This window comes from Tenrec ecaudatus, chromosome X (genome assembly GCF_050624435.1).
Source record: "Tenrec ecaudatus isolate mTenEca1 chromosome X, mTenEca1.hap1, whole genome shotgun sequence".
NCBI classification, from domain to species: Eukaryota; Metazoa; Chordata; class Mammalia; order Afrosoricida; family Tenrecidae; genus Tenrec; species Tenrec ecaudatus.
The window spans coordinates 50,648,731-50,669,591 of NC_134548.1; the positions used below are offsets into that span (position 1 = coordinate 50,648,731).

The window sequence follows — 20,861 nt, forward strand, 5'->3', positions numbered from 1 at the left end:
ATATGGCGTGGGGCTGGGGGCTGGTGAGTAGATTTGGTGAGCAAACAATGAATGTTGGATTCGGAAGGGAGCTCTAGAACTCATATATATATACACACACTACTCTTTTTACAAGCGATTTTTCCATGGAAATGTACAATATATGATACGAGATCAAGAAAACTTAAGAAAGAAAAGAAACCAAATGTCAACAATGGTTACCATGGGTGAAGGGAAAAAAGCATTAGGGAGCATCGAGTTTATCCTAATGGTGGTGCAATAATTTGAAAAAGGATATCAATAATGGTTGTACAACACAAAGAGCATAATCAATGGCACTGAATTATATATGTAGAAATTGTAGAATTGAATGTTTTGTTTATATTTTTGCCACAGTTCGGAAACAAATTTGAGTAGCAATGAGTACAAGGAAGAAGATCTAGAATTGAGTGATAATTGTATAACTCTTGATATGATTGACTTATTGAATTGCATGGCGTATGGATGAGATGCTAATAAAACTTGTTAAAGAAAAGATACATGTTAAGATGATAAGAAGTACTGGTATTTCTATTGTGTTCTGAACAAATCTGTATATACCTCGTTATAATTTTGAACTTTTAAACAAACAGACCCAACTTATTTACTGATTTGAACTTGGTCAAAAACAGATATTTACAATTAAATATGAAGAAAAGAAGCTTTTTTAATTTTAAAAATGGAGCTGTTAAATTGCAGTTGACTAATTTATTTTTTGGCAGGTTGATTCATTAAAGTATGAGTATTATTTTTCTGGCCTAGATAGAGTTGAGCTAAAATTTAATCCACAGCATTCTGAATAAAACTGTTTATCAAATTAACAAATAATATCACAGGGCTTTATAGGGAGGGAATAAAGAGGAGCTGATGTCAAGGAGTTCAAGAAGATGGAAAATGTTATGAAACTGATGGTGACAGCAATTGTACAATTATGTTTGATCTAATTGAAGTATGAATTGTTATAATATCTGTAAGAGCTCCCAATAAAATAATAAATTAAAAACATAAAAATTCAAAACTGGTTTTGTTATTGAAAACACTGCAGATAGGGATCACAAATTTCAATATTTTAAAGCTTGTGGAGATTTAATTTACATGTTTTCAATATGCTAATCATTAAACAATTCTTGTCTTTAAAGCAGATTCACTAAGGAGATCTAAATTATACTTTTGTACTGCCTGAATCAGGACATGCTTGAGAATTGTAATTCAATATTTCTTATACAGCTCAGAAGTTTAGTGTTGGCCTACTCTACTAATTGGACCTGATTATTGAACTTTTCAGGTCACTTAGGGTTTATTTTTCGTTTTTGTTAAAGTCACTAATTATGAATTATAGGTTGATATGGGGTAATTATTATAATGCAAAAATTCAAGGGTTTTCACGTTCAAATTTGTATTTTGAATCGAGAAATACTGTGTATTTAATTGCATCTGTCTTGAAGTGCTTCATAACAAATTACTTAGAACTTTAAGGGAAGACAGAACTGTAATTAATGTTAGAACCAGCTTAATGCTAAAATTAACCCTGAGACCAAGAAAATGATGTAGGGAAAGGTAAAAAGCATCATATTTGGTGGTAAGAATTTGTTTTGATTTTTTAATTTAAAATTTTAAAACTTTGGAAATACAGCACATCTTAGAAATAATATTTAATCTATTTTGTCCATAGGCAAAAACAGCAGATTCTGGTTGAAGTGAAAACTTAAAAAACTTTTATTGAGCGGCAAAACAGTTTGCAAATTGGAAATTGCCATGTTTGAGAGGATTTGCAGCTAATGATCCTAGTAGTTTAGGAGTTTTTTTAAGAAAATATAAGGAACTTCAGTAAAAATTCAGTGATCGACTGACAACTAGGTTGATCACAAAATTGAGTGCATTTGGCCTCCAAATAATCATGAAGACTTTACTTGTCTCGGGTAGACATACATAAATCTTAAAAATGTTGAGAGTGCTGAAAAAAAAATTGTAGAAACATTCTGCCCCCCCACCCCGGGAGCTTTTTGAAGCCTCCTTATATTATGACTAAGCATCTGTTCTGAGAATTGTTTTGGACCCTGTATCCTGTACAGGGTGTGTTCTTAGCAAAAAGATTATATTCTTCTCTAATGTTTGCCAACTTAATTTTCTCAGGCAAAAATAAAGAGTTGCCAAAATGACAGGTTGCATTCTTGATTCAAAATGGAATTTTGACTTTAGAACTTAACATAACTATATTTTGTGTTTGGAACCTTAAATTAATACGAGGTGCTCTTATTCAGCTTCATGAGCTGGACGTCTTGCATACAAAATGGTTAAGGAGGTCTCCAGGTCAGCATAGCTGTGTGGTTGTTAAACCAGTAGAATACGCGCTCATCCTACTTTTTAAAAGTTTCTACAATATTTTCTGCCGTGGGAAAGACAAAGGTTAATTGCCATTGAGTAAACGCTGTCTCAGTGACCACAGGTATGCAGGGAACAACTATATTTCATGGTCTCCTTAAAGCTGTGTCTTTCTGGAAGCAGGGTAGTGTGCCTTACTTCTCTAGTGTTCTTGGATGGGTTTGAGCCTCCAGCACTTGGTAAGACTATTGCTTAACCATTTGTACCACCTAAGGATTTCTTAGTAAGATGTACCTCTCCCCTTTTGTTGCTGACACCCTGAATCAACTATTAAATCCAAAGACTTTTAGACAACCATTTAAAGACTAGAACAAACAGGTTTCCTATTCTAGTCTAAGGATAAATAAATTGAAGTAAAACTATTTTGCTGGTCCTGTGTGCTAAGACCTGCCTGCTTTTGTAAAGCTGTATATTTAGGAACCCCTATGGGAGCAGTTTTACTCTGTCCTATAGGGTTGCTGTGATTTCAAATCAACTAATTCCCTGTCACACAACAACGAATGCCAGCTGTTGGCACAGTGCTTCTCTCAATGCCATTCAGTCAGTTCCTATGGGTTTTCGGCACTAACTGGGAGTAAAAAGTTGTGTCTTTCTCCTGAGGAGTGACTGGCTGGTTGTTTCGAGCTGCTGACCATGCAGATCACATCCCAACATATAACCACTATGCCATGAACACTCATCTGCTAATGAGAAATTGGTAGTTTGAACCCACCCCATTGGCTCCATGGGAAAAGGATCTGTCTCTTGATATGCTCCTGTTAGTATTCCAGCCTAGAAAATCTGATGAGGCAATTCTGCTCTTCCCCATAGACTCACTATGAATCAAAGTTGACTGACGCTAAAACCACCAATAATGCCATAAGAAGAATCCCTTGCATGGTACAAATGGTTAATGCACTCATTTTGCTAGGTTGAAAGCATGACAGTTCTAGTCCTCCCAGAGGTACCTTGGATGAAAGTCCTGGTGATCTTCCCTCCACTGAAAAGCAACATTGAAAGCCCTAAGGAGTGCAGTTTTGATTTAAGAAACTAAGGGTCATTATGAGTCAGAATTGACTCAATGGCAATTGATTTATTTCTGTCAGTCACTTTCACATCCATAGACAAGGGCTTTGTAGGCAATAGAACTCAGTAAAGTAGTTCTAATCCCAAGTTGCATTTGGTGAAGGTAAACAATGAGTTAGTTTACTCATTGGATAAATCTTTGGGTGTCTGGGTACGAGGGCGTGGTGTACCCCCCAAAACCATTTTTTTTCAAATCTATATAATTTTTTTACAAAACAATTCGTCAAATCTGTGATTCCATTCCTGGAAACATTTTTCAGTCTCTTCTGTTTGGATGGCTGACTGCACCTCCCTCTTTTTTTTCTTCACCTCTTCTATGTGGCTAGATCACTGTCCTTTCATATCTCTGCATTCATAGAAACAAAAAGAAGTTGTAGTGTGAGGTCAGGTGATTAAGATGTGTTGGGCAAGAGAATCAAGCTGTTTTTTTGCCCCAAACTGACACACTGAGAATGGCTGCGTGAGCAGGTGCATTGTTGTGGTGGTGAAACCAATCACCTACCTGCCACAAATCAGCCCTTTTATGTCGCACAGTGACGCTATCTTTTCAGTAGTCCAAATACAAAGCTTGATTAACAGTCTGACCTGGTGGAATGAACCCCAAATGCACTATGAGTTGAAATTTTCATCTACTCTGGAAGTTGCCAGATGTCCCGAATGAGGTTTGTCATCAATGGGCAGTTCACCTTTCTTGAAAAGAAAAAACCACTCTTAAATTGGCTATCACACACACACAAAATGAGGTTCAAGCGAAACTGCTTGTACAAAAAAATTCACTGTGACTAGAGAGAACCTTTGAAGGCGACACCACTGGGTGCACTAAATCGGAGTTGCTCAATGTTCGCCTAGTTGGAAAAATGCATACTATGCAAGCTCTGCTTGCAGTTGCAGGGTGTTTTCTGGTCCCCCCTCCTAGATGTGGGACAGTCTGAATGGAGATAAGGCAAAACTCCACAGAGAACATGATACTTCTGGGAACAATAGATGGGAATTTTCCAGATCAGAGACCTAGAAAGGTTTTCCAAGAAAAGAAGTTTAGTAGCATATAAAAGTATAGTATGTATTTAAGGAACTCACAAATTTTCAATCTAGAGCAGAGGTCCACAAACTTTTTATATGACCAGATAATAAATGCCTTAGGCTTTTTGGCCCAAGAGGCAAAATAGGTTATTAACAGATACTTAGATAATCATTTGTAATATAACTTAAAAAATCATTCTTAGCTATAAAACCTTAAAATTTTTTTCTGGCTGTGTAGATTTTGAACCCCTGTTTTAGAACTTATGGTTGGGGGGTGTTTTATAAGCCTCATACATTTGGGGTAAGGAAGAAAAATAGATTGTAACCAGATTTGCAACAGCGCACATGTAGAATTTGATTATTTGGGTCACTTTATCCAAATATCTAGTCAAATACTATAGTGCATAAAATTAGTCAGAATTAAATACTACCATCTAATTTGTAGAAGTTACATTAATTTGTACTATTTTGAAAATTATTTAAGAGGTTATCTTACTTGATAACATGGTTTTCCCATAACGTTCTTATACATCTTATACATAATGTGCTCTTTAGAGTGCATTTTTATAGCTATTATAAATGACGTTTAAGTTAAGTATTTTCCATGTAGAAATAAAGTATCTAATAACTTCATTAAAATTTATTAACTGATTACATTATTTTTTTAATGTAAACTGTGCTACCTTTGTAAGTAATTTTGTCTTTTCATTTCCAACTTTTGATTTTTTTATCCTATAATAACTAGGATTACAGAACCATATTGATAGACTGGTGATACATTTATTTGCTTCTTTTTAAGGGAATGATTTTAGTGGTTTACAACTAAGAATGCTTACTGTAAATCTTTATTTTGGGTCAGGATAAATCACAAACTAAGAATAAAAGGGAACTTCCTTAATTTAGCTAAAGGTATTTTTTTTTCAAAGTTCAGTTTAAGCCAACACTTTTCTTTTGTAAAATAATACTTTCTCTGCATCTCTGGAAATAGTTTTATATATACACACTTCTATATATTTTCCTCCTTGAGCAAAATTTATCCTCCTTGAGTATAAATTCAACATGGTATTTCTGGGTTGAGGTTGCAATTATGTAGAATTTCTACATCTTTGTTCAGAATTGAGACTGGTTCTTAAGTTTTCTGAGTATTGATAACTAATTCTGGTGTCAATCTGGTATCGCTATAATAAGCATCTTATAAAATATACTTAGGAATGTTCCCATCTTCTACATTCTGGAATGATTAAGTATAAATTTTAAAAGTCTATTTTGAGGAATTTGGAAAAACTGACCCATAAAGTTATTTGGGTTTAGTGTATTTCTCTTTGAGAAGATGTTCTGCTGATTTAGTTAATTTTCAGTTAGCTTCTGATTTTTAAAATATATCTATATTTTGTCGAGAATTTTATATCACTATAGGTTATGTATTTACATCTAAATATAATTTCTCAGTTTTTTACTGGTTTGCGTCAATTTAGGGTTTGTCAGTCATATCAGTGATTGATTTCAAGGAACAAGTGTTTTCCCTAGTGTTTTATTTTGTAATAGCAACAATTCCTGCTGCTTCTTTCATACTTTTTCTTTCAGTTTATTCTATCCTTTCTTTAAACAGAATTAAGTCTAGTCATTTCTGATACATGGTAATGGTATTTGTGTCAGAGTAGAACTGTGCAGATATGAGCTCAGTGACGGATTTGCCCAAAGTAGTCATATCTTTCTTCCAAAGTTCCTCTTTTACTTAGCAGCTGAGCACATTGTTTGCACCCTCCAGGGACTCATTTTCATATATTGTTTATACTTGCCATTTAGTCAAGTTTTAGACGCAGGTTGGTCCCATATGTGCAGAGTAGAACTACTCCTTAAAAGTTTCAAGCCTTGGACCTTTGGGGGAGCAGATGGGCATGCCTGTCTTTCAAGGATCCTGTAGGTCAGTGGTTCTAAACCCTCCTGATGTCGTGGCCTTTTAATACAGTTCCTCATGTTGTGGTGACCTCCCAACCATAAAATGATTTTCATTGCTACTTCATAACTGTAATTTTGCTACTGTTATGAATTGGCAACCTCTGTGAAAGGGTCTTTCAATCCCCCAAAAGGGTTGCGACCTATTGGCTGAGAAGTGCTTCTCTAGGTTGATTTGAACATCCACCCTTTCATTTATTGGTCCAGCATTTTGTATCACCCAGAGACTCCCTTTTATGTGTTTATGTACACACATGTGTGCGCTTACCAAGTTGTACAGAAATAGAATTTATATATATGCCAATACACATGCATAACACATAAACACACCAAACTAAACCCACTATATTATCAGTATTCCAACTTTACTGACTCTGTCTTTGGAAGCTAACCATATCGATAAAGGAAGAGTGTATGTAATATATCGCTTTTTAAGCTATAAGCGATTGATTAATTCAGCAACAAACCTTTCTTAACATAAGAAGATTTAGGTCTATTTTACCACCTAGAAACTCATATTCTAGTAAATGAAGCAAGCAACATATATCTAACAGATAGTCATTTGGAAACATATCAGAAATCATAGCTCTTTGTATTTTTGAATGTATCAGGAAATACTCTGGAAAGAAGAGGTGAACGTTATGTTAAAGGATACACAGGGACTTACTAAATTGAGGAGTTAGAATTAAGAATGTTTATGGCACTTTTGGCCAAGGATGCAACAATACTTCAAATTACAGATGTGTAAGAACATACAGTATCTCTAGGTATAACTTCGTTCCCTTTACTGAAGTCGTAGATAACAGATTGGGAAAATTTATTAATAGTTTCCAAACAAAAGCCTTTATAAATAGACTACATTATTCGGAATTTCAGAAGATAGATAGATGTGAAATTGAGAGGTGGGTTAAAACTATTAGAATAAATTAGAAAGCTGCTGAATAGAAAAATAGAAAAGGATATATAGAGGTCCTAAATGATCTAGAAGGAGCCCTGGTGGTGTAGAGGTTTTATGTGTTGGACTGCTATCTGCAAGATCAGCAGTTTGAAAACAGCAGCCACTCTGCAGGAGAAAGATAAGGGTTCATACTTAAAAAAAAAATCATTTTATTGGGGACTTGTACAACTCTTATCACAATCCATCCATCCATCCATCCATCCATCCATTGTGTCAAGCACATTTGTACATTTGCTGGCATTATCATTCTCAAAACATTTGCTTTTTGCTTGAGCTGTTGGTATCAGCTCCTCATTTTTCCCCTCCCTCATGAACCTTTGATTATTTAAAAATTATTATTTTGTCATAACTTACACTGTCCGACATCTCCCATCACCATCTTTTCTGTTGTCCATTCCCCATGGAGGGTTCCCCCTTTCCACCTTACCCTTCCTCCACCCTTGTGGTATTGCCACTCTTCACCACTGGTCCTGAAGAGACCATCTGTCCTGGATTACCTGTATTTCCAGTTCCTATTTGTTCCAGTGTATATCTTCAGTGATCATATCGGGAAGGTGAGCACACAATGATATGATTTTTTTGTTTCTTGATGCCTGATAACTGATCCCTTTGGCACCTCATGATCACACAGGCTGGTGTGCTTCTTCCATGTGGGCTTTGTTGCTCCTGAGCTAGATGGCCGCTTGTTTACATTCAAGTCTTTAAGACTTGGCGCTATATCTTTTCATAGCTGGGCGCCATCAGCTTTCTTTGCCACATTTGCTTATGCACCCGTTTGTTTTCAGCGATTGTGTTGGGACAGTTAGCGTAATGGAATGACAGTTTAATAGAACAAAGTATTCTTGTATTGAGGGAGTACTTGAGTGGAGGCCCAAGGTCCATCTGCTACCTTAATACTAACCCTATAAATATATACATGTAAATCTATTTCCACATCCTCATATATATATATTTACATAAGTAAATGCCTGTATTTAGAACTCTATAAAAGCCCTTTGCCTCCTACTTCTTTCCTCTGTTTTACTTTCCTCTTGTCCCACTATCATGCTTAGCCTTCATTTGGGTTTCAGTAATTCTTCGCTGTTACATTACCTTTGATCATGCCCCTACCAAGCCTTCTCCACCTACCTCACCACCAATTTGGATCACTTGTTCCCTTGTCCCTGGGCTTGTTAACACCACCACCTTTCCCCCCCACCTCCCCCTCTCCCATGTCCCCCCCCCGAACTGTCGGTCCCATTGTTTTCTCCAGATTATTCACCCAGCCTATCTTATTTAGACAGACATGCGGAGATAATAATATGCACAAAAACAAGACCGAGCAAAGCAACAACAAAAAGACCAGTGTAAAAAAAAGAAAGAAAGAAAAGTCCCGGCTTGGTTCAAGGACTGTTTGTTGGCCTTTAGGAGTGTTTTCCGATCGAGTCTTATGGGATAAGGCTTCATACTTTTGTAAAGAGTTAAAAGTCTAAGAAATCCACAGCGGCAGTTCTCTTCTGCCCTATAGGGTTACTTTGAGTTGGAATTGACTGGGTAACCGTGAGTTTTGTTTGTTTGTTTAAGTTATCTGGAGAAAGATTGTAAAATGACCCATCTAAATATCATGAACATGGTTTATTAGTAGGAGGTGAGGTCAGATAATAGTTGGTTTGCTGTGGATTTCCAACTGGCGAGATCATTCCCACTATTTAAAAAATCTTTGGTACAATTACAACATCAGACTCTTGCAAGAGTTACAAAATTTTTTTTTTATTGGATGTACTTGGATATTTACTTCATATCCTTTATTTGCACCTCCACCCCCGTTTCCTGGAGTCTTGGTGTCTGTCCTGGGTTATGAGTTGGGTCACTAACTGCAAGATTAGTAATTCAAAACCACACTCTACAAGAGAAAGATGAAATTCTACAACCTCTGTCCTGTTGGGTAGCTGTGAGTTGGAATTGACTCCACAGCAGTGGCTGTTTGCCACCCCCCCCCCCCCCCCCGTGTGTGTCTGTGAGTTTTGTAAAGGGTTGTGGGCTGGTGAGCACTGTTAGAGCTTTCAGCCCTGTTTTTGTGTAGTGGAAAGCAGCAGTGAACCAAAACCGAGCCAAACCTATCCCTTGCCATCCAGCTGATGCCATCTCATAGTGACCGTAAAGGGCAGATTAGAACTTCTGCCAGGTGTTTCCAAGACTATAAATCTTTCCAGGAGCAGAAAGCCTCATCTTTCTCCATTGGAAGGGCTGATGGATTCAAACTACTGACCTTGTGATTAATTAAACTACATAAAAGTTTGGCAAACTGACTTGACAGGCCAAATCCAGTTAGCCATTTGTGTTTCTAAAGTTTTATTTGATTATAGCTCTCATTTTGGAGGGAATACATGCTTTTCAGGGTATGTTGTTAACAGTATCTCCCTATACTGACCACAGCATTTACCCTAAGGTTTATTAAATTAGCACTCCTGGTATTCAAGTTTGTGTGTTCAGCTCGCTGGGTGACACAGAATTAGTATAAAAAAGGTTTCGTATTTGTTCACTTCTTATTGTTAAGTTCTGTGCCTCTTGTTCTAACTCATGGTGACTATATACAACAAAATGAAACATGTGACCCTGTGCCTTCCCATCGTTGTAGTCTCTCTATCATCCTATCTTATTGAGGGCTTTCCTCTTTTCTTACTGAGCATGATTTCTTTTTCCGGGGACTGGTCTCTTGGAACATGCTCAAAGAATTACGGTAGGAACTTAAAGGTCTTGACAATGAATTAAGCCACATTTTTACATAATAGCACACAATGTAAACTAAGCATTTAGTAATCATCTTATAGGAGAATACTTGAGAAATGTTGTGGAAAAATTTATCTGTCAATTAATTTTTTTTCCCGAACTATTTTTCCCCTAAAAATAAACCATTGTTTCTTATAATAGTGACTGGTTATAGTGCTTCATAAGAAAAATACAAGATAACGTGTGTGTCTTTGTGTGTGTGCGTGCGCGGGGGATGGCGCGGGGGGGGGGGAATGGACGTGTACCAACCATAAAGTAAAGCGTTGAAAGAAGATAAAATCAAACCAGTCAATTCAAACTTACTGCCATCAAGTAGATTCTCACTCAGAGAGAGCCTATCAAAGTGACACATTTGACTGTCACTAGTCAGACTTTTAAAAAACTTTTAAAATTGTGAACGGAGTACAGGTTGAAATTTCATATCAGCAGTTTAAACTATTTACCAATCCCCTCAATAGCTTATATGCTCCCTGCCCTTCCAGTCCTTTGGTTTCGTTTTTCCCTTTTGTGCATTACTATCTTCCTTTCCACCCAAGTTAATACCTGTCAACCCTCTAGCCTATTGGTCCAACTTCCCTTCTGCAATAAACAACATACTGGACCTGCTCTGTCTTCCCTATTGCCACTAGGCAGCAGTTGGGCAAGCCTTCACATTCCATCCTCCTTTACCTATTCTGACACCAACAATTCCTGCCACGCCACTCTGCATCTCTACTGGGTCTGATAATTTGTTGCAAGGGCCACACAGAACTCACAGACAATTTTCGTTGTTAAGGAGGCTTATTAAGGAAGTCAAGAGGTTACCAAGGCTACCACAAGTCAGGATCAGCATCAACCAAGTCTCTTTCTAGTCCTTAGTCTCAACCACATGGTCCTTTGGGTTTTGCATCCATTGGCCAGGAAGCCAGCCCACGGTCACTTTGTTGTATAGTCTCGGCCCAGATGAGAAGAAAGCACCTTGAAATCTCAGCACTACTCCTCTGTACCAGTATCTTGTGCATCTGGTCTTGGTGGTCTCTGCCACTTCAAACCATGATTTTGGATGAGCTTTCTCTGTTAGCAACTTCAAAGATGGTTCATCCTTTCAGCCAGGGTGTTGGTAATGAAAATTGGATAATCTTTTCTATTAGTGTTACACATGCCTTGTTTGCAGTCTCACCAATCATTTGGTGGGAGTTACAGACACTTGAGTAGAATAGCCATACATATTACAAACTTTTATTTGCTGCTAATTTGACAGAAGACTACTTGGCAGTGTATTTGTTCCCTTTTATGAAATAAAATATTCTAAGAACTTAAAAAAAAAAACTACATGTATGCCAATACTGCTTACTGATTTTTCTCCTCAAAGATTATGAGGGATACAATTTAGGACAGACCACTTCTCAGCTTGATTATTTAAAAAAGTGTTTTCCATTAGCAGTCTTTGACCTTCATCAAAACCAGGCAATCATCAATTATTATACTCTACTCATAGTCCAGGAAATTTTAAGCAACTGATATGAAATCTCATATCTGTAGCGTAGGGTGTGTTTTTCTCCCATGACTTAGAAATCTTGGTTAACAAGATGCTAACGGTTTATCTTTAATCTGCTCCCTCAATATTATTTTAGTATGAGATAACCAGGAATGAACCAGGATGATCATATTTACCATTTATGGCATTTACAGCCATATGCTGTTACAAAACAAAATGGTCATTCTACATCTAGCTCATTCTATCTAACCTAGTTTAGTCCACAAAACATACTCTGTACGATCAAGTTGATCCTGAGTTATGGATAACACATAGGACAGATTAGAACTTGCCCTATGGGTTTCCAATATTAAGTCTTATCCTTCTCTCTTGGAGTAGCTGTTTTTACTGTGGATCTTGTAGGTCAGAGCTCAACTCATAACCAATATGTCACCAGGGCTCCTGTGTCCATGATGCTAGTGAGAGCACATCCAGAGGCTGTGTTCTCTATTTAATAAAACAGTATTGTTCAATCATAAGTGTTTAACTCTTCCTGTGTGGATATTGGATATATGTAATTCAGCACCATTGATATTTTCAGTAAAGGAATTTATACATTTCATAAGAAAGAGAAATTTTAGTCCACCACACCTTTGCTGCCTCGCCCCCCCCCCCCCCCAATTTTGGTAACCTTCAAAATCTATTCCTTTTTGTATGAAAGTTTTTGTCTTGTAACATTATTTACCCTTTTACGATTGACTAATTTGACTCAACAAAATTTTTTTCTTTTTTTAGATTTTATTAGGGGCTCATACAACTCTTATCACAATCCACACATATACATACATCAATTGTATAAAGCACACCCGCACATTCCCTGCCCCAATCATTCTCAAAGCATTTGCTCTCCACTTAAGCCCTTTGCATCAGGTTCTCTTTTTTTTCCCCTCCCTCCCCTTTCCCCCCTCCCTCATGTGCCCTTGGTAATTTATACATCATTATTTTGTCATATCTTGCCCTATCCGGAGTCTCCCTTCCCCCCCTTCTCTGCTGTCCCTCTCCCAGGGAGGAGGTCACATGTGGATCCTTGTAATCAGTTCCCCCTTTCCAACCTACTCACCCTCCACTCTCCCAGCATCGCCCCTCACACCCTTGGTCCTGAAGGTATCATCCACCCTGGATTCCCTGTATCTCCAACCCTCATATGTACCAGTGTACAGCCTCTGCCCTCTCCAGCCCTGCAAGGTAGACTTCGGATCATGGTAGTTGGGGGGAGGAAGCATCCAGGATCTGGGGGAAAGCTGTGTTCTTCATCGGTACTACATCGCACCCTGACTGTCCCATCTCCTCTCCTAAACCCCTCTATGAGGGGATCTCCATTGGCCGACACTTGGGCCTTGGGTCTCCACTCTGCACTTCCCCCTTCATTCAATATGGTGTGTGTGTGTGTGTGTGTGTGTGTGTTTGTGTGTATACACACACACATATCTTTTTTTTTGCATGATGCCTTATACCTGGTCCCTTTGGCACCTCGTGACCGCACTGGCCAGTGTGCTTCTTCCATGTGGGCTTTTTTGCTTCTGAGCTAGATGGCCGCTTGTTCACCTTCAAGCCTTTAAGACCCCAGACACTATCTCTTTTGATAGCCGGGCACCATCAGCTTTCTTCGCCACATTTGCTTATGCACCCATTTGTCTTCAGCGATCCTATCATGGAGGTGTGCAGCCAATGATATGATTTTTTGTTCTTTGATGCCTGATAACTGATCCCTCGCGACCACTCGATCACACAAGCTGGTATGTTCTTCCATGTGGGCTTTGTTGCTTTTGAGCTAGATGGCCGCTTGTTTATCTTCAAGCCTTTAAGACCCCAGTCACTATCTCTTGATAGCCGGGCACCATCAGCTTTCTTCACCACATTTACTTGTTCACCCGCTTTGGATTCAGCAGTTGTGTCGGGAGAGTGAGCATCATAGAGTGCCAGTTTAATAAAAGAAAGTTTTCATGCGTTGAGGGAGTGCTTGAGTAGAGGCCCAAGGTCCTTCTGCCACCTTAATACTAAACCTATAAATGTAGACACTTAGATCTATTTCCCCATCCTCATATATATGTTTGCATGTACATGTCTTTGTCTAGACCTCCATAAATGCCCCCTGACTCCCAGCTCCTTCCTCCATCTCCCTTGACTTTCCTCCTGCCCCACTACCATGCTCTGTCCCCACCTGGGCTACAGCTATACCTCTTCTCTACGCAACCTTACCCTTGACCATTCCCTACCAGGCCTGCCACTCCCTCCATACTACCATTTTGGGTCCCATGTTGTTCCCTTCTCCCTGTGTTTGTTAACACCACTTCTTTACCCCCTCCCCCTCCCCCACCCCAAGTCCCCCTGGAACTGTCTGTCCCATTGTTTTTCCTCCAGATAGTTCATCCAGCCTGTCCTATTCAAACAGACCTGTGGAGACACTAACATGCACGAAAACAAGACCTGTCCAAGCCCTGAGGTCCTTAAAGGTTTCATCCATTCTTTTTTTTTATTTGCTTTTTAATAGTTTCTCTGGTATAAAATTCACATATTGTCCATTTGGGTACATCAGTCGCATCCATAAGCATTGTACAACCATCACCACAATCCCCGGACATTTCTTCTTCCTTGTACTCATTATTGTTACCTCCACCATTTCCCACAAGCCTCCTTTGCCATATCTCTTTGACTCTATTAGTGCAGTAGTTAACCTCTATAGGTTTGCCTAATCTGGATTTCATATACAGGGAAAACATGCAAAATCAAGACAAAATGCAAATAGCCCAACATTTGCAGACTGAAACAGGAAAACCTCAATAGAAAACAAACTAGACGGTTATGTATATGTATTTATCTGTTAAGTATAAAGGAAGAAGATGAACATTTGACCTCTACTCAAGTCCACCCTCAACACAAGAACACTTTGTTCTAATAACCTGGCATTATGTGATACTTACCTTCCCGACCTAATCACTGAAGTAAAAATTGGTGCATAAGCAAATGTAAAGAAAGCTAATGGTGCCCAGTTATTTGGAGGTATAGCATCTGGGGTCTTAAAGGCTTGAGGTGAAACAAGCAGCCATTTAGCAGGGAAGCTATCAAACCCACAAGCAAGAAGCACACCAGCCTATGTGATCGTGAGGTGGTGACGGGATCAGGTATCAGACATCAGAAGATCCAAAACAATTTTATCGATGTGAACGAGGAGGGTCAGAATGGAGAAACAAAGTCGATCTGTAGACAGTTGTACAGCCCTTCACAGAAGGGTCACAAGGAAGGGACGAGTCAGCCAGGGTGCAGTATAGCACCAAGGGAACACACAACATCCTTAATGCTTCCTTCCCTCCACTATCATGACCCTAATCTACCTTAAAAACTTAGCTAGACTGGAACATATACACTGGTACAGATAAGAGCTCTCAACGCATGCAATCCAGGACAGATAAACCCCTCAGGAACAATAATGGGAGTAGGGATACCGTGAGGGAAGGAGGAAGGTGTGGGGAGAAAGGGGAAACCGATCGCAATGACCAACATATAACATTCTCCCACCACCTGCTGGGGCGGGAGGGAGAGGAACACCAGAAACATGGCTGAAATGAGACAGCAAGGTGTAAAATATGAACATAATTTATAATTAAGAGTTAACGTAGAGTGCTGATACCAAGGGCTCAAATAGAAAATGTCTTGAAAATGATGATGGCAACTAAGTACAAATGTGCTTGATAAAATTGCTATATGGATTATTGTAAGAGCCCCCAACAAAATGATTTATTGAAAAAAGGTGGTTATGCTGATCTGATTCCACCACACCGAGGCAACAGACTAGCAAGAGGAACAGAGCAACAAAGTCCCCAGGGAATCCTAAAAATAGACTTTGGGGCCAGGGCTTGGCACCCCATCAAACTCAACCGGAAAACAGTCCTAAAGGCCAACAAACAGCCCTTGAATGACTACACGATTTAAAATTTTTTTTCGTTGGTTTTTTGTTGTTGTTGATGTTTTGTTTTCTTTTGTTGCTTTGTTTTTGGTCTGTCTAGTTTTTGTGCATGCTATTATCTCTGCAGGTCTGTCTAAATAAGATAGGCTGGAGGAGAAAACTATGGGACTGCCAGTTCAGGCAACATGGGAGAAGGGAGAGGTAGGGGGAAAGGAAGTGGTGTTAACAAACCCAGGGACAAGGGAACAACAAGTGATCCAAATCATTGGTGAGGAGGGTGTAGGAGGCCTGGTAGGGTGTGATCAGGGATAATGTAACCAAGAGGAATTACTGAAACCGAAATGAAGGCTGACATGATAGTTGGACAAGAGGAATGTAAAAGGAAATTGAGGAAAGAACTAGGAGGAGGCAAAGGGCTTTTATAGAGGTCTAAATAAAGGCATGTGCATATGTAAATATATTTATATATGAGGATGGGAAAATCTATGTGTACATATTTATAGGTTTAGTATTAAGGCAGCAGATGGACATTGGGCCTCCACTCAAGTACTCCCTCAATGCAAGAATACTTTGGTCTATTAAACTGGCATTCCATGATGGTGACCGGTCCGACACGATCGCTGAAGACAAACAGGTGCTTAAGCAAATGTGAAGAAAGCTGATGGTGACCGGCTATCAAAAGATATAGCGTCTAGGGTCTTAAAGGCTTGAAGGTAAACAAGCGGCCATCTAGCTCAGAAGCAACAAAGCCCACATGGAAGAAGCTCACCAGCCTGTGTGATCACGAGATGTCGAAGGGATCAGGTATCAGGCATCAAAAAAAAAAAATCAAATCATTGTGAATGAGGCAGAGTAGGGACCCAAGACCCATCTGTAAGCAACAGGACATCCCATTATAGAAGGGTCACGGTGAGGAGATCAGCCAGTCGGTGCAGTGTAGCAACCATGAAATATACAACTTTACGCTAGTTCCTAAATGCTCGCTCCCCACTATCATGAACTCGATTCTACCTTAAATCTGGCTAGTCCAGAGGATGTACACTGATACACATAGGAACTGGAAACAGGGAATCCAGGACAGATGATCCCTTTAGGACCAGTGCTGAGGGTGGCGATACTGGGCGAGTGGAGGGAAGGTTGAATAGAAAGGGGGAACCAATTACAATGATCTGCATATAGCCTCCTTACTTGATGGACAAAAGAAAAGTGGGTTAAGGGCGATGTTGGACAGTGTATGACATGACAAAATAATAATAAATTATTAGGGTTTCGTGAGGGATGGGGGAGCGGGCAGAGGGGAAAAATGAGCTCATATCAAGGGCTCAAGTAGAAAGCATATTTTGAGACTGATGGCAATAAATGTACAAATGTGCTTGACACAGTGGATGTATGTATATGGATTGTGAGAAGAGTTGTACAAGACCCCAATAAAATGATATTTTTAAAAAGTAGAAAATATTAAGTATTGGAGTAATTTTACATCGCATCAAAGGGGAGATCAAATGACAAGTTGTCACATTTTGACTTAACTACAACTGCATGGGGGTCGGTTTTGAACAGGGCTATTTCATAAGAACTTAGATTAAGGTTACAATTACATTCAAGCTCAAAATTCATTCATATACCTATGGTTTACATATGTCCCAGCTTCGTTTTAAAGACATCGTTATTTTGTTGAAGGACATTATAAATTGCTGTGAGGAATATGATAATTTTATTGGTATCATACTTATTTAGCCAATGATAAAGGGTTGCAAACACTGTCAAGTAATAGAACATAAACTTTTTAAAAAACATTTTATTAGGGACTCATTCAACTCTTATCACTATACATATACATACATCAATTGTATAAAGCACATCTGTACATTCTTTCCCTAATTATTTTCAAAGCATTTGCTCCCCACTTAAGACCTTTGCATCAAGTCCTCTTTTTTCCCTCTCTCCCTGTTCCCCCCTCCTTCATCAGCCCTTGATAATTTATAAATTATTATTTTGTCATATCTTGTACTATCCGGCGTCTCCCTTCGCCCCCTTTTCTGTTGTCTGTCCCCCAAGGAGGAGGTCACATATAGATCCTTGTAATCGGTTCCCTCTATCCAACCTCTACTCTCCAGTATCGCCCCTCACACCCCTGGTCCTGAAGGAAAGCTGTATTCTTCATCTGTGCTACATCACACCCCGACTGACTCATCTTCTCCCCTAAACCTCTCTGTGAGGGGATCTCCAGTGGCCAACAAATGGGCTTTGGGTCTCCACTCTGCACTCATGCCCCTCATTCACTATGGTAAGATTTTTTGTTCTGATGATACCTTATTCCTGATCCCTTTGGCACCTCGTGATCGTACAGGCTGGTGTGCTTCTGTGAGGGCTTTGTTGCTTCTGAGCTAGATGGCTGCTTGTTCACCTTCAAGCCTTTAAGACCCCAGACACTATATCTCTTTTGATAGCCGGGCACCATCAGCTTTCTTCACCACATTTGCTTATGCACCCTTTTGTCCTAGGTGATCCTATCATGGAGGTGTGCACCTAATGATAGGATTTTTTGTTCTTTGGTGCCTGATAACTGATCCCTTTGGAACCACGTGATCACACAGGCTGGTGAGTTCTTCCATGTGGCCTCTTTTGCTTCTGAGCTAGATGGCCGCTTGTTTATCTTCAAGCCTTTAAGACCCCAGGCACTGTCACTTTTGATAGCCGGGCACCATCAGCTTTCTTCACCACATTTGTTTGTTCACCCACTTTGTCTTCAGCGGTTGTGTCAGGTGGGTGAACATCATAGAATGCCAATCTAATAGAATTTTATTCCATCATGACACTGCACTTGCTCATTCTTGTTATGTCTTAGGAGAATTTGACCTGGAAACCTTACCTCATTCACTCTTCACCCAAGGAACATTTTTCTGGAATATAATTTGAGTAACTTGAAAATACTGTTATTTAGGAGAAGAGTTGCCCTATCCCATTTCTGACTCCTAGCAACCCTATAGGGCAGAGTAGAACTACCCATTTGAGTTTTAGAGGCTGTAAATCCTTAAGCAAGTAAAAATCCACATATTCATCCTGCATCACAGCTGGTCTGAATAGCAGCTCAGCACAAAACCCACTGTGCCACCAAAGTTCTTTAGAGGATCAGATAAAAGAAATGGAAACACGTCCTCTAGGAATGTATAGATGTAGGTGTTAGATATGTTTAAAAAAAACACCAAGTTGTTCACTGTTTATTATTTTTATTTAGTAAAAAGTTCTATGGTTTTGTAGTAATACCTTTGACTTATATACAGAAGAATAATATTTAGCCACAAAGAAAAGTGAAGTTTCTGAATACATGCTATATCCTTAAAGATCCTTGACAATAGGTTGTGTGAAATAAGTCATACAGAAAGATCAAATATTGTTTGGTTCTACATGTATGAAATACTTGGAATAGACAAATGCATAGAGAAAAAATATTTGGTGGGGGCTCAGGGAAGTAGAGAATTATTGCTTAAAAGTTGTGGAATTCACAAGGATCTATGTAAAATTTTAATAGACTCACTCACTCGCCCACCCACCCACAATTGAGTTGATTGAGACTCAGTGACCCTATAGTCCTGCACGTGTGGGTTTCCAAGACTAACTTTTCAGGCATAGAATGCTTTAGTCTCCCATGGAGGGACTGTGGCTTAGAACTGCTCACCTTGTGGTTAACAGCCCAAGTGTAACCACTACACTACCATGGATCTTCCTTTATATTTAGGGTAGATTTGCTAAAAAAGATTCAGTGGGGTTTTTTGGGGGGGGATTTTGGGATACAACACATTGTTGGTATCTAGATGTGGCTAGTTCTTATCAGGATCAAGTAAGTATTGGACATCTTTTATGTTTTGTGCTACAAAAAGAATTGGTGATAAAATGTAAAATGGAATGTGTCTAGATGAAGGTTTGGCATGTGATTTTGTGATTTTTTTTTTTTAAGTACTAGCATTTGTTCTAGATATATATGTATATCTATGTGGTATACTTCCATTTGAATTTTAACTGCCTTGTCTGGTAAGAGTGAACACAAACGAATCTACTCAAAGGTAGAAATGGAGAAAAATATAGATGCCAACAATTGAATAGGATAATATGATATGAATATTTATTTATTCCAGAATAATATTTTAGATTTGCTCAATAGAATTCTGCTGGTAAATGTTTGAGTTGAGTGCAGCCTGGATTAAATGGAAACTGGGATTGTCTCTCCATATTGATTGTACTCTATTCCATCTGTGGACTCTTCATTAAATTTTTAGTAATTTACAAAGTTCATTGTAAATATAATGAATGATAGATTTTAAGAATTTAAAACTTTTGGGGCACTATTTTATTATTAATAGTATTATATGTATTATTGTTAAATGCTTTTCCTAAAAGTCTTTTTTCCACTTTTATTATAGAATGCTGTCTTTTTATATGGCCTTGGGTTGGTCTACTTCCATTACAATGCATTTCAGTGGTAAGTTGATGTGAAACTAATAATAGTTATTTCTAGTAAATGGCTTGTTTTTGTTTGTGTATGTATGATATAAACATAACATTTTCAATGTTAGTGAACCTGTATTTTTCAGTAGGAGAGATTTTAAATATATATTTGCTTACATATTCAGAGTTTTGTATATATTTTAAATAACCTGGCATAAGACTGATTAAAGAAGGCTTAGATTATAAAAAGCTTTTTGGAAATTTCCCAACCTTTCATGTGGAGCAGGATGACTATTCTAGGTTATTTGAATTTAGGAATTATGGTGTTATTCATTTAAAATCTCAAAGCTCTGTGGGTGAATGATTATTTTACCTTTTCAGATTTCAAGGCAAGATTGACCACTACTCTCCCACTCTACTGCCACACATACCCCATGCACATCTGTTAGTACTTTTCTGTTTGTAGTATTATGAACTCTGTTATTTCTTCCAATAAAATTGGAATAATGGTGCTACCTTGAGAAGCAGAAATTAAATATGATTGTAATGATAAGATTCATAAAATGAAATTTAGGGATCTGTTATTATGGCCTTTGCACCGTATTTGATTTTCTCATTACTAGACAAAGCAATAGCATGCTGTAATGAAAAGAACATAGAATTTCGAGTTGAAAGATTAGTATTCTCTTCCTATGCTGCCATTTAGATACATCTTGAGCTAAATGTTCTCCCTCCCTCCCTCCCATTGTAGTCACTTATATCTTCTATAAAATTTTGATGATGAAATGAGATAATGTATATTTATAAACTGTACATCCTTATAAAAC

At 38.4% G+C, this 20,861-nt stretch overlaps 1 protein-coding gene across 6 annotated transcripts in view; it reads left to right on the forward strand.

Annotated features, from left to right (window-relative positions):
* The window catches only part of KDM6A (lysine demethylase 6A), a 182,531-nt gene that overhangs the window by 74,209 nt on the left and 87,461 nt on the right, over nucleotides 1-20,861 (forward strand). For all 6 annotated transcript variants that reach the window (XM_075539642.1, XM_075539643.1, XM_075539645.1 and 3 more), the window contains one exon: nucleotides 20,010-20,068. In XM_075539642.1, coding sequence (XP_075395757.1) covers nucleotides 20,010-20,068 — 59 coding nt within the window. The remainder of the gene's footprint in view (nucleotides 1-20,009; nucleotides 20,069-20,861) is intronic.